The sequence below is a fragment of the Brassica napus genome (genome assembly GCF_020379485.1).
Source record: "Brassica napus cultivar Da-Ae chromosome A2 unlocalized genomic scaffold, Da-Ae chrA02_Random_40, whole genome shotgun sequence".
NCBI classification, from domain to species: Eukaryota; Viridiplantae; Streptophyta; class Magnoliopsida; order Brassicales; family Brassicaceae; genus Brassica; species Brassica napus.
In genome coordinates this window covers 27541-41630 of record NW_026013962.1, presented here as the reverse complement: position 1 = coordinate 41630, position 14090 = coordinate 27541, and the positions used below count along the sequence as shown (strand labels likewise).

The 14090-nt window shown below is 33.4% G+C and overlaps 2 protein-coding genes and 1 pseudogene across 2 annotated transcripts; 2 read left to right on the top strand and 1 right to left on the bottom strand.

Annotated features, from left to right (window-relative positions):
- The first annotated feature begins 5192 nt into the window (after positions 1–5192).
- Positions 5193–7102, top strand: LOC125594078 (fructose-bisphosphate aldolase 3, chloroplastic). Its single transcript, XM_048770397.1, has 4 exons — positions 5193–5474; positions 5603–5872; positions 5953–6062; positions 6277–7102. Exons 1-4 carry the CDS (start codon positions 5325–5327, stop codon positions 6914–6916), a joined length of 1170 nt encoding a protein of 389 aa, XP_048626354.1. The 5' UTR covers positions 5193–5324; the 3' UTR covers positions 6917–7102.
- A 255-nt stretch (positions 7103–7357) lies between these two features.
- On the bottom strand, positions 7358–10194 carry LOC106365395 (annotated as a pseudogene).
- A 225-nt stretch (positions 10195–10419) lies between these two features.
- LOC106454450 (sec-independent protein translocase protein TATC, chloroplastic) lies at positions 10420–12074 on the top strand. Its single transcript, XM_013896571.3, has 4 exons — positions 10420–10817; positions 10910–11187; positions 11270–11560; positions 11645–12074. The coding sequence occupies exons 1-4, from the start codon at positions 10553–10555 to the stop codon at positions 11852–11854; spliced, it is 1044 nt and encodes a 347-aa protein (XP_013752025.2). The 5' UTR covers positions 10420–10552; the 3' UTR covers positions 11855–12074.
- The last annotated feature ends 2016 nt before the right edge of the window (positions 12075–14090 follow it).

Sequence of the window (14090 nt, the reverse complement as noted above, 5' to 3'; positions counted from 1 at the left end):
TGTTCTTACATAAAAAATGTGTTTCACGTAACTCTAGAAACCAAAATCCAGCTCCATTATTGGTAGTCGATGATCAGGGGTCTAATTGTGACCAATCTATAGGTCCACGTTCTTGTGTTTAATCAAACAATAAACATCAATTTAAGTTGGTAAGTAAAGAATGAAAAGGACAAACGAAGAAGGGATTAAGAAAGGACAAAGGTTTGTAGAAGATTGCCAAACAAGCAACAACGTGGTCCTCTATGCCTCTCCCACGCACCAACCAGTCAATACTCGACTGGTGTAACTTCTACGTTTTAACAGGCAATTAACTATTTTCCCTGAACTGGAAAATCATCAGCAAATTGATTTTTAAAAATCGTATTAAAAAATAATAGAGAGTGGTGAAGTGTGAACACAAGCACCTAGAAGATCTGAGAGTCAATTCTTCTGGGTGACATGTGCAATGTGAACTGAACTGCAGCAAGACGCGTTTAAGTTTATCGTTTAATATGCTTAGCTATCATCAATATCCTGACCAAAGTGTTTAATCAAAGATTTTCGACAACACCACATTTTATTTATTCCAAGACTTGTCGGCAGTGTAGAAGAAGACTAGAAGATTTAGGTTGATTATTATGAATCACTATAAATGAGTATGAGGTTATGCCATTCATTTAAAAGCAGATAAAGTGCTTAAAGCATGTTCTTAAAAATCAAATTGTTTGTGTTATATGGAGGTTTGTAAAGCATGTTTTTAAGAAAAACTAGCCTGATTAAGATTGGCATTATGTTCATGTTCTTTTCCACCAAAACCTTTTAGCAAAAAGAAGGAATTACGTTAAGAGTTTGCAATTAATATAACAAGAAAGAAAGAGAGTCGTATACACAATAATAATTTATGTACTAGTATTTTTAAGGATGGTTGAATATTGAATGTTGTGTGCGAACACGATAAATAACACAACAAAGACTATGACCTAGTATAAGTAGGCTACTATAAAGAGAGAGAGTGACATAGCATTAAGTACATTTGGAGTAACTTCCGTGAATAAAAAATGATAAACTTATAGACTTATAGTATAAAAATCCTTTTTTACATTGAATATAATTTTGAATATAAATGCCAGTGTACTTAATGGTTTCAAAATATGTAAAACAGAGAGAATACCTTATTATAAAAAAACACATTGGTGTTCGAATATACGTTGCCACTTTCTCATATTTGATAACATTTCTGGGAAGTTGCAGTTTCTTAGCTACATCTTCCTTGCTTGTTACGACGATAAACACCAATGTTTGGACGTATGTCCGTCAAGTTATACCGTTGGAGCAACGCAATTTACAGGCAATGACAGTCTAAGCCGTCGTAGACTCATCTTTTTTAATCTTTAGCTGCAACCGAGCCCATTATTATCTGGTCCAACAACTTATTACCCGAGAAGGGATCCCATCTACGTATTTGTTTTGTACTTTGTGCACTTACTCGTAGCCCAATTTATAAGAAATTGGGTATCCGGCCCTGCTCTCTCGCACACTTTTATAAATTAGGTCTTAAGATTAATTAAATCCTTACTAATAAAAGGAACCTTTTGAGGCTCCATAGAGCGTCCACATCAGCGAAAAGAAATTCTCCCGAAAGATGACACGTGGCATAAAATATAGTTTTACATTTTAATATTACTAATTTTAAAAATTATAAATAATATGAAACATAGAGCATAAAAAATGGAAAAACTACATTGAACATATGTAAAATTACTATTTTTCATTTTTAAAAAAAGACGGCTTAATTCCATAATGTAATATTACCATTTTACATTTTTATTTTTAAAAAAAATAATATGTAAACATACAACATAAAAATGGAAAAACTACATTAAACATATGTAAGATTACCATTTTTCACTAAAAAAAGACGGTTTATCTCCATAATGTAACATTACTATTTTGTAAAAAAAAAACATTATATATAATTTCGAAAATAATAAATAATATGTAAACATACAACATAAAAAATGGAAATACTACATTAAACATATGTAAGATTACCATTTTACATTTAAAAATAGCAATAAAATGTAAACATACAACATAAAAAAATGGAAAAACTACATTAAACATATGTAAGATTACCATTTTTCACTAAAAAAAACGGCTTATCTCCATAATGTAAAATTTCTATTTTATATTAAAAAAAAAACATAAATATAACTATTTGACTATTTGTCCAAGTTCTTCTATTAAACATTGCCGTTTTACATTAAAAATGGAAAAATACATTGAGATTTAAACATCTATCTTAAAATATAAAATATAGATATTAACTAAATATAAAGTATAAGAAAGAGAAATACTCAATATATTGAAAAATAAATAATAATTAAATATTATAAATATACGAATTATATATACAATAATAAGTAAATGCACAATTTTTAAAAAATGAAAAGAGTACATTAAATATCAAACATCTATCTTAAAATGTAAAATATAGATATTAAGTAAATAGAAAGTATAAGAAAAAGAAATACACAACTTAAAAACAATGGAAAAAGTATATTACGATTTAAACATCTATCATAAAATGTAAAATATAGATATTATGCAAATAGAAAGTATAAGAAAAGGAAATACACAATTTAAAAAAATAGAAAAAGTACATTAGTATTTAAACATCTATCTTAAAATGTAAATCTATCTTAAAATATAAAATTATTAGTAAATAGAAAGTATAAGAAATAGAAATACACAATATAAAAAAAAAATAAGTAAATATATAATATAAGTAAATACCCAATTTAAAAAATGGAAAATTACATTAAGATTTAAAAATATATCTTAAAATTTAAAATATAGATATTAAGTAAATAGAAAGTATAACAAATGGAAATATACAATTTAAAAAAAAATGAAAAACGTACATTAAGATTTAAACATCTATCTTAAAATGTAAAATAGAAATATTAAGTAAATAAAAAGTACAAGAAATGGAAATACATATACAGGAAAATAAATAATAAGTAAATAATGTAAATATATAATATATGAATTATATATAATAATAAGTAAATACACAATTTTTTAAAAAAATGGAAAAACTTCATTAAGCATTAAACATCTATCTAAAAATGTAAAATATATAATATAAGTAAATACACAATTTTAAAAAATGGAAAAAGTACATTAAGATTTAAATATCTATTTTAAAATATAAAATATAGATATTACGTAAATTAAAATATAAGAAATGGAAATAAACATTAAAAAAATGGAAAAAGTACATTAAGATTTAAACATCTATCTTAAACTGTACATCTATCTTAAAATGGTAGTAAAGTTATATAAAAATGGAAATACCACATTTGACAAAAAAAATGTATAGTTTTACATCAAGAAAGTCCCTATAAAACTCATTATTCCATCAATATCAATCTCACTCTATCAAGGAAAACTTCAAAGCACTCGAGCAAAAAAATGGTTCCACCATCAACTTTTGCCGTCCCAAAAACCTTTAATGACCTTGAATGATATTTTTTATGACAACAAATTTTTTGTTAGGTGGATTCATTGTTGGGAAACCCGCAACTTCCAAAAGCCAAACTTATTCATGGGAATTGAATTGCTTTTCATAGACTCAAAGGTATTCTTACAATTGTTAATATTCATACTAACTCTTTCATGATCAAACAATTACAGTTAATAATCATTCAAGCGTTTATCCTGAAACACTTCTTTCCTCGCCGAATCAGGTATTGGTTCATGTTGGTTTAATATTGTTTTTGGTTTATTAACCGGTTTAGGATAGTCCTATTGTAATATAATTTAAGTTGGTTTTGCATATATTATGCTTAAAATTAAATAATAGTAATATTATGCTTAAAATATAATTTTAGAGAGTTTTCAAATATAGTTTAGAGAACATTATAGGTGATGAATTTAATTTATTAAATTCGTTTATTACTTAAAACTAAGTTTTTTTAAAAACATACTGAGTTATAAATATCAATGATGGATTGGTGAGTATAACATGAAGACAAAAATATAAATATTTTATTTTCAAGATAAGAAATTCAGTTACTCAATATATAATATCTTAAATTATTTTTTTTAAAATATACATAATTTATATATATAGATTAATCTTCCAAACTTAAACTATTATATTATATATGAATAATTTTTTTAAATAAAAACAATTTCTGATTAAAAAAAATAAATAAAAAAAACAAATGGTTAAACATCAATATCATCTAGATTAAGTATACGAACAACACAAATTCAAACATCACAAAAAATATTTACATAAACATTATAATACAATAATTTAATCAAAAAATACAATAAAAAATAATATTCAAAAGAATAGTTATATACTTAAATTTGAAAATCAAAGATATTTTTGCTAAAATTGTAATTACCTCGCCAAGAAGATCGACCATCTTTTTTACGGATTGATCGATTGTTAAGCATGTGGTCGATCCGAAAATACTCAGCAGTTTAATTAAATATCTAAAACATTTATTCCAACACTCAACAGATAGTTTTCCTAAATATGATAACTAGATAGCCAATAAAATTACAAAAATATTTAAATAGTAAAAAATATGTTAATTTAACGTGTTAAAATTTAAAAATAAATTTTAATTATGACATACATCTTAACATTTATATAAATATATATCATAACCTAAATATAAATAATTTAACAACTTAAATTAGAAAAATATAAAAATCCCGGGCGTAGCCCGGGTTAATCCCTAGTGATTTAAGAAAAACTATAGCAATGGCATTCCATTGGCAGTCTTTTTTATTGGCTTTTACGAAGAGTCAAGGGGTAGAAGAAGGGTAGTTTGGGTAGAAGAAACAACAATAATTGGGGTTTAGCAGATTCAAACCGGATTTCGAGTATTAATTGGTCTGGATGGGAGGTTTTATATTAAATCATTTTTCGTAATTTACTTTACTTAATTTCGAGTTAAAATTTCATATAATTTTATAAAATACCAAGAGTCTACACAAGTGTTAATTAAAATTTATTTGATATCGGTTAATCAACAACATGAACGAGGGTTTAGTAGTTGTCTAGTAAAAAGGTTTTCACTTGGTGAAACTAAAACATAAGTATGAGCGTAGTTGTTGGCGTCTAATGACCATTATATCCCTCATTTACGAAAGGGTAACAATGATAAATAAAAAAAAGGAGGCGCCTTGGTGGGAGTTGGTGGTGATGCCAAATAAATAAGATACGCATCAAAGCATTTGCCTATTCTCTCACTCTCTCGAATCTCAGATCTCTCTCTTTCGTCTGGCGGAGTCTTCGAGATCATCCTCACTTCTCTACCATGGCGTCCGCAAGCTTCGTCAAGCTGAACTCTCTCTCTTCTCCTCGGATCAGCCACCGCTCCTTCGCTCACCCCTCCGCCTCTCCTCCTCCTCGTGTCTCCTTCGCGATCCGCGCCGGTGCCTACTCCGACGAACTCGTCAAAACCGCCGTGAGTTTCCCTTCCCTCTCACTCGTACCGCCTTACTATTAGTTTAGTTTATCGCTCTCAGTTGTTAGTTTAGCGTTACACTGGATTTAAACTGTGATGGTTCTGATTATGATTCTTTCGCGTAACAGAAAACGATTGCATCACCTGGGAGAGGTATCTTAGCGATCGATGAGTCTAACGCAACTTGCGGGAAGAGGCTCGCTTCGATTGGGTTGGACAACACCGAGGAGAACCGTCAAGCCTACAGGCAGCTTCTGCTAACGACCCCTGGCCTCGGAGATTACATCTCCGGTGCTATTCTCTTCGAGGAGACGCTTTACCAGTCGACTAAAGACGGCAAGAAGTTTGTCGATTGCTTGAACGATGCCAAGATCGTCCCTGGCATCAAAGTTGACAAGGTTCTTGCGCACTCTTTTCACTAACTAATTTAATCATTTGAGTTGTTTTTTCCTCACTGTCGTATGGGTTTTATATACAGGGCTTGGTTCCCCTTCCTGGCTCCAACGAAGAGTCTTGGTGCCAAGGCTTGGATGGATTGGCTTCACGTTCCGCTGAGTACTACAAGCAAGGCGCTCGTTTCGCCAAGTGGTATGTCGTTTCCCTCAGATTTTAGAGGCTATTAGACAATTTATTTGGAATTTTTAAAAATATTTTCGTTTTAACAATTTTAGGCTATCTGCTGTGTATATTATTAACTCTTAAAAGTTTTAGGGTTTTAGGTTGATGTTTCTTCATTGTGATTATTCTTTCTATTTTTGTTGATGGGTTTGGTTATTTGAGCATGTATATGTGTTTGTTGCAGGAGGACAGTTGTGAGTATTCCTTGCGGTCCTTCTGCACTAGCTGTCAAGGAAGCTGCGTGGGGGTTGGCGCGATATGCAGCCATCTCTCAGGACAACGGGCTTGTGCCTATAGTGGAGCCAGAGATTCTTCTGGATGGTGACCACCCGATTGAGAGGACGCTGGAGGTTGCTGAGAAAGTGTGGTCTGAGGTGTTCTTCTACTTGGCGCAGAACAATGTTATGTTCGAGGGCATATTGTTGAAGCCCAGCATGGTTACCCCAGGTGCTGAGCACAAGAACAAGGCCTCTCCCGAGACTGTCGCTGAGTACACGCTCACCATGCTCAAGAGGAGAGTTCCTCCGGCTGTTCCCGGGATCATGTTTCTGTCTGGAGGACAGTCTGAAGCGGAGGCTACACTGAACCTGAACGCCATGAACCAGAGCCCAAACCCGTGGCATGTGTCCTTCTCCTACGCGCGTGCCCTGCAGAACTCTGTGCTCAGGACGTGGCAAGGGAAACCCGAGAAGATCGAGGACTCGCAGAAGGCTCTCTTGGTTAGGGCAAAGGCCAACTCACTGGCACAGCTCGGGAAATACTCAGCGGAGGGAGAGAATGAAGATGCCAAGAAAGGAATGTTTGTCAAGGGTTACACCTACTGATTTGTTTTAAATTTGGTCCCAACTTGAAGAGATCTTAATAAGGACCTTTGTTGTCTCTTTCTGAAGTTTTCTCCTTTTTTGTTTTGGTTTTATCTTTGTTCAAACCCATGAGAAAGAAACTCACAAAATGACGATGATATGTATGTGAGAAACTCTAAATCTATATTTCCTCAAGATTTCAAACTACTTGGTTAGTTAACACAGCAAGTACAGTCTGTAAGATGAGTGGTTAAACAGATTACGTTCTGTTTCTCCGACAACCTTTGTGTATAAACTGGTGTTATTAGATGGGGTTCAGTATAGTAGATAAAGTTGACCACTCTGAGTTTTATGTTGACAACAAGCTCTCTCTCTCTCTCTGTCTCCTTCTAACGTTTTGTCTCCTTCTAACGTATGTAATTTTATACAAGTGGCAAGGCAGCATAGGCAAAGCTGAAAAGATAGGTTCGTAACAATGCAGCTTCACTATGAAATAACATACATTTCACAGGGTCATTAGAGACTTGTTTTACATACCAAAGGAACAAAATAAAACAAAGAGATTAATGGTCCAATCACTTGAGAAGAATGGCCTGTTTCAGCAAAAAAAAAGAAGAAGATATCACCAAGTTTGAAATCAGTTTACAAAAATAAAAGAAAGCATAGATGCAAAAATGGAGACTTACGGGGCAACACGCATGAGATCTCATTCCCTGATGAAGCTCAGGGGCTGATATTAAAAGCTTCATGGGACGGTATTCACCTGTCTGAGACTGTCCTCTATTCTCTGCGTAGCATATAACTTCTCGCTCTCTCAGGTGCTCAAATGCCTGTTATGCCAACAATTTTAGATCACCACCACATTCAAACATTTACATCTCATCTGAGCTATACACTTACCCGCAGGCAGACATTTTGCGTGTAGTAATCCGAGGTTTGAAAAGAATCATGTATCGTCTTATACTCTGGAAACACACATGGAATCCCAAGTCATTTTCACAGTGGCGCAATCTGCAATTTTTCCCCAAGCTAAAGTAATAGATTACCTTTCATCACACAAATGAAGTTGTATGAGCTCTGCTCTTTCACTTCTACCCTCCTCATGCATACCAAAAGATATAGCTCCAGTATGGAACAATCTGCTCAACAGAGTTAATGCCAATCGATTTAATTATCTTCCCGAGGAAAATGTATAAGCAAAACCACAGCTTAGCAGAACATATTCTGTCAGTAAGTCGAGTGTCTAAATTCTTCTCCAGTTGGCTTATCGTACCTCTAACGGCTTCCAACTTTGGTTCCCTTTGCATACTTGAAGTTTTCAAGAGAGAGGAGGCCAGATTCCAAATTCATTGAAGAAACAGCACGGAATCTAATATCAAGAGATCGCCTCAACACAAAGAAAATGATATTATTTTAACAAGAAGAAGCTCATACTGTTAAATGAAGAACTTACATAAACTTCAGCAAACTGTTGACAGTAGAATTGACATTTAAAAATGTACTCAGCATGTCTTTAAATCTCGTGTCTGATGTTATATTCTGCACATTAACTGGAAAGTATCAGTTCTTCAGAACAAGAACGACATCATTTAAAAGCTAAGAATGGTACAGTACTGATTGGACGTGGATATTAGGACCTTAATCTTTTCACTGAACTCAGAAACGTATCCACTGGGGAAGCTTGAGTCTGCTGGTAGAGATAGCAGGTGTTGCAATAAACTGAAAAGATAATCCGATTAACAAAACAAGTTCATTGGAAGATAGTGTTTTGCTCATGACAGAAAAGAAGCTGCTCATTACCTGTCAACTTCTTCTTTAGATGGAGGAAGAAACAATATCTTTCTGTGTGAAAAGCGAGATCTCACCCTTTTCTCCAGAAGTTGGTCAGTGTCCTGTGGTGAGAGATTGTATATTATAAGATTTTGAACCACAGTAGTAGTGTCAACAACTACCACAGTCTGATACAGTTATAGAATGATAAATTTACAAGAAATAATCTGAAACAGCGAAGCCATGCTCATACCAGTCGAGAACTAATACCGATGACAACAGCTTGTGATGTTACAGACTGCATAGCATCTAGCAAACTGTACAGCAACCGTTGCTTTCCCTATATATAACCAAATTAAAGGATGAGTGGAGAGAAAGCAACAACTTACAAGTCCTTATCTCACTAAAGGTTCTGCGCTACCACATAATCTTAGGGTGACCTCTATGTTACTAGGCGAAAAGTATAATTTTATCATAGGGGAAACAAGTTACAATACAAATAGCAAGTTAAAAGGATTCAGAATCCTTGCCTGTGCAAACATGTCAAAATTCATCAAGCACAAAGATGATTGTGTTATGTGCTAGTCCACATTCCCTGAAAAATCTCTATCAGTTTGTCTGAGTTGAATATCAATATCAAGACAGCCAAAAGGCTCTTTGATGCCAACGGTAAATATACTCACCGCAGCATGGCTATAATGAACTGCGAATTTTCATCAAAAGATGCCTGAACAGTTGGAAAGAACAACGCCATACCATTTTGGAGAAGAGCAGGTGGTGTTCCATACACAACTGTCTAGCAGTTTCCTAAAAAATCAACATAAGCCAGTGAATATCATCACCATTTAATCTAACATGAACTAAGACTATAAGTAAAACCCTTGTATGTGATGCACAGAGCAAAGAATAAACATCATTTCAGAGTGAATACTGAAACATTTAAAGGAAGGAACCCATAGATAAAGTTTACTAAGCTACCAGACCTTAAACGCACAATTATCATCACTATGCAAGAGTCCCATTCAGTCTGATCTGCATCAACAAAAGCTGATCTAGTTAAAACAAGATGGAGATAAGATTATTCCCAAAGTAGATACACCATATACTAAATCACACATACTACTGTGATTGAATCAGGATACTCCTCCAGTAAATCACCAACAACGAGATCCAACACCTGAATTGTTTTTAACAAATCAAACGCCACAAGAGTATAAAGAAGCAACACTGAAGGAAGGAGCATTACAGCAGCTTTTCCAGAGCCGCGAGTACCCAGCAAGCAAGATGGAGTTGTTGATAGAATTCGATACAATGAACTTCAACTTGCTTAAAAAAAAAAGAGAGAGAGTTTTAAATTTAGGGTTAAGCGAAATGAATCCAATTTACGGAATTTTCAGACAGAAGTGAAGCAATTGAAACCTGTAGTTGCTGTCTGAGGAAGCCGAAAGTGGTCTGAAGATAAAAGTATGATCGCAGAGCCTCCCGCGATTCAGATTTAGGGATTCCTCCGCCGGATTCTATTTGCTCATCAGAAAAAGCTGGGAAACTGGCGGGAAACTGACTCACCCCTCTCTCTCTCTCTTCAGTGAAAGTTTATGGGCCGGTGATGGGCTGACCTTCCTCAAACGCGGTCGTTTTCTAAATAATTATTGACGGAAAAAGAGGAAATGAATTGGGTTTATGGGCCGTGATGGGGCTTAGTTTCCTCTACGATGTCGTTTTAAATAATTTAGAGTTTGTGAAGGAAGTGTTGACAGACAAAAGGATTGGGTTTTGTAAATTTCATGAGGCGAAGGAAACTCAAGCTGGAACTAGAACCAATCGTTTTCTGACGCTCTTGCAAGCAAACGAGAGGACTGATTCTGGAGTTGAAGACAGAGAGAAGAGATGGGCAGCACAAGCACGAGCTCTGCTGCTCTAATCCACCATTTCCGCCTCACCAGTCCCGACATGTGTTCGCCTCGAAAGCGTCCCTACACTATAAACTTCTGCAACTCGTGGAAGGAAGGTGGACTCCGACACGGTCTAACGCAACGGTGTAGCAAAGGCTTAATAAGACCGGTGGTTCGCTTCTCGGCTCTAGATGAAAATTCCGGCGATAGACCAACGGAAACTACTCCTAGCCTTGTCTCTGCTGTACAAGACAGACCAGGTATGTTAAAACTCATGTTTTTTTTTTTATGTATTGTCGGATGAATCAAGGCTTGTCATTTAATTTAATAAACTCTTCTTTAAATTGTGTAGATGCATCCTTTGAGCAAGAAGAGAAAGCAAGTCCCATCTATGAGTTTCTCTATCCAGATAAAGAGGAGCTTCCTGATGACAAAGAGATGACTATATTCGATCACCTGGAGGAGCTCCGTGAGAGAATATTCGTCTCTGTTTTGGCTGTGGGAGCTGCTATCACCGGATGCTTCGCCTTCTCCAAAGATCTAATAGTGTTTCTTGAAGCTCCTGTCAAAAACCAGGGTGTGCGGTTTCTTCAGCTAGCTCCCGGCGAATTTTTCTTCACAACTTTAAAGGTCAGAGACACTTGGACTCTATAGCTTACTCAAATGAACGAGAAAGATGATTTCTTTCTCTCTTTGTTTTGTTGTGGTGCAGGTCTCTGGTTATTGTGGGCTTCTACTAGGGAGTCCAGTGATTTTGTATGAGATCATTGCTTTTGTACTTCCTGGTCTGACACGAGCTGAGAGACGGTTTCTGGGGCCGATTGTGTTTGGTTCCTCCTTGCTGTTCTATGCTGGACTTGCCTTCTCCTACTGGGTGTTAACCCCTGCAGCCTTGAACTTCTTTGTTAATTACGCAGAAGGGGTGGTTGAATCTCTGTGGTCTATCGACCAGTACTTTGAGTTTGTGCTAGTTCTTATGTTCAGCACGGGACTGTCTTTCCAGGTATGTGGCAGTGAGAATGTATCAATATACATGTTCTTAAATATACATCTTCACCTGGAGGTTTGCTCGTTGTTGGTTTAACAGGTTCCAGTAATTCAGTTACTCCTGGGACAAGTAGGGGTGGTGTCGGGAGATCAAATGCTTTCGATATGGAGATATGTAGTGGTGGGTGCGGTGGTTGTTGCAGCTGTGGTCACGCCCTCGACAGACCCAGTCACTCAAATGCTCCTAGCAACGCCGCTTCTGGGGCTATACTTGGGTGGTGCCTGGATGGTCAAGCTCACAGGTCGGTGAGGAACTTGGCTGTTCAAAGACACACAATAAAATAATCATGTATCTTGTAGTGTATACCACTTTCCGTGCAAGAGACCACAGTTTGGTGCCTAAAGTGTTCATTTGAATCTTCATTTTCTTTGAATGTACATATTTAGCAACCAGAAACGGGCAAAGAGGTTGAGGGGAAGGGTATTTTTACGTGGTGGTATATCAAATCAAAAACCAAAATTAGATGTTATTTTAGACTGAAACTTAACTAAACATGTCTAATTTCAGACTTTTTCAGATCGTCGTACAAAAAAAATTACTTATTTGTGTATATATTCACATAGTTTTCTATTATAAAACAACAAAACACTTCTTTGAAAAGAAGAATTACAATGTCATCGTCCAAATTTGCTATATTTTGTGGTGTTCCTGTTTCTTTTGTTAGTCTTCATAAAGGTATGTCATTTAAGTTTAGGTTTTGTTCGATCATTTATCATTATAAACATAATCATATCCTTCGTGAGATTTTTAAATTGTTTTTCTTTATTTTCTTTTATATAGGTTTAACCTCAAGAAATCTTTTAGCAGAATCACTATGCACGCCAACACCATTTGGTAGTTGGTACTGCAAAGAATTTGGACTTAAGACATATAACGTGCCTTAAGAACGAAAAGAAATGTGAAGAATTTTGTGCTGGGAAAGGAAAAGTGCCATATTATTGCACGGAAACTCTTTCAGTTTCTAAAAGAAAACAAATATTATTATAATTATGTAAATATGTTTTCAAATAATAAAACCAATTAATAATGCAAGTGTGAATTGGAGATTTTACATGTATCTCAAAATTTATGTAAATATGTTTGAGAACCTCTAATCAAATAGTAATTTTTATTGAAATTCAGTCTTAATATGATTTTGTTCATATATATTTTCCTTACTTTAAAATTCATATATCTATACTATTATTTGCGAAGTAAATTTTTGGAATCGAGCTCTCACGTTAAAAGTTAGAGCGGTTAATATCTATAATACCCTTAATGAATTTTCTAAATAATTAATTATATAATCAAAAACGAATTTTAATTAATAATATTAACTTTTTGGAAAATAAGATAATTCTTATATATTGTGTTGTTATCTTAAAACATATTTTTCAATTATAAAATTTAAAAATAAACTATAAAACAATTATAATAAATTCAGTGGTTAAAGTCAATGTTATCTTTAATAAATTTTAATTAATTATACTATTATTTGCGAAGTAAATTTTTAGAATCGAGCTCTCACGTTAAAAGTTAGAGCGATTAATATCTATAATACCTTTAATGAATTTTATATATAATTAATTATATAACCAAAAACAAATTTTTATTAATAATATTAACTTTTTTAAAAATAAGATAAGTCTTATATATTGTGTTGTTATCTTAGAACATATTTTTCAATTATAAAATTTAAAAATAAACTATAAAACAATTATAATAAATTCAGTTGTTAAAGTCAATGTTATCTTTAATAAATTTTAATTAAACATATATATTTAATTAGATTTTTGTCATATATATATATATATATGTTTGATTTAATTTTTTTGAAAACATAACTAATAAGTTATTATGATGGTTTTTGAATTAATAGAAAATAAACTAATAAATATTTGTTAAACGATTAAGCCCGCATATGCGGGCAAGACACCTAGTTGAACTATTAAATAAATAAACATTTGATTTTAAAAAAATAAAATAAAAAGACTGTAACTTTATTTGATTATTGTATATTGTTATAGTATATATTTTTATTTTATATACATATCTTTTCTATTTAATTATATCAAAATATATAATATTTTCCCTACTTTTTTGTAACTTGTAAACATACGAATTTAATTTGACAAATAATTTATGTCAACTAAATCAAATAAATATATATATATATATATATATACGTTATTAAAACACTAACCCTAATTTCCAATTGGATTTTGACATTCATCAATGGTTATTTATAAAACCTCAAACCATTTTATTGGTATTAATTTTAGTACTTAGGATTTATATTTGAATTCTTTTGTTGTATATGTGCCAATGGTGGACGTAGTGATAGTTTTAGTTTATGTGATCAGATGCCAAAGTTTGTCTTGGTTGAGCTGCTGCGTTCCGGACTGTTCGACGACCAGATTCCCCTCTGAATGGTGTGCTATGTAGGTTAAACTTAGTCATTGTGGTATGTGTTTTACGTCGAATTATTCAAAGGTTTTTATGTTGA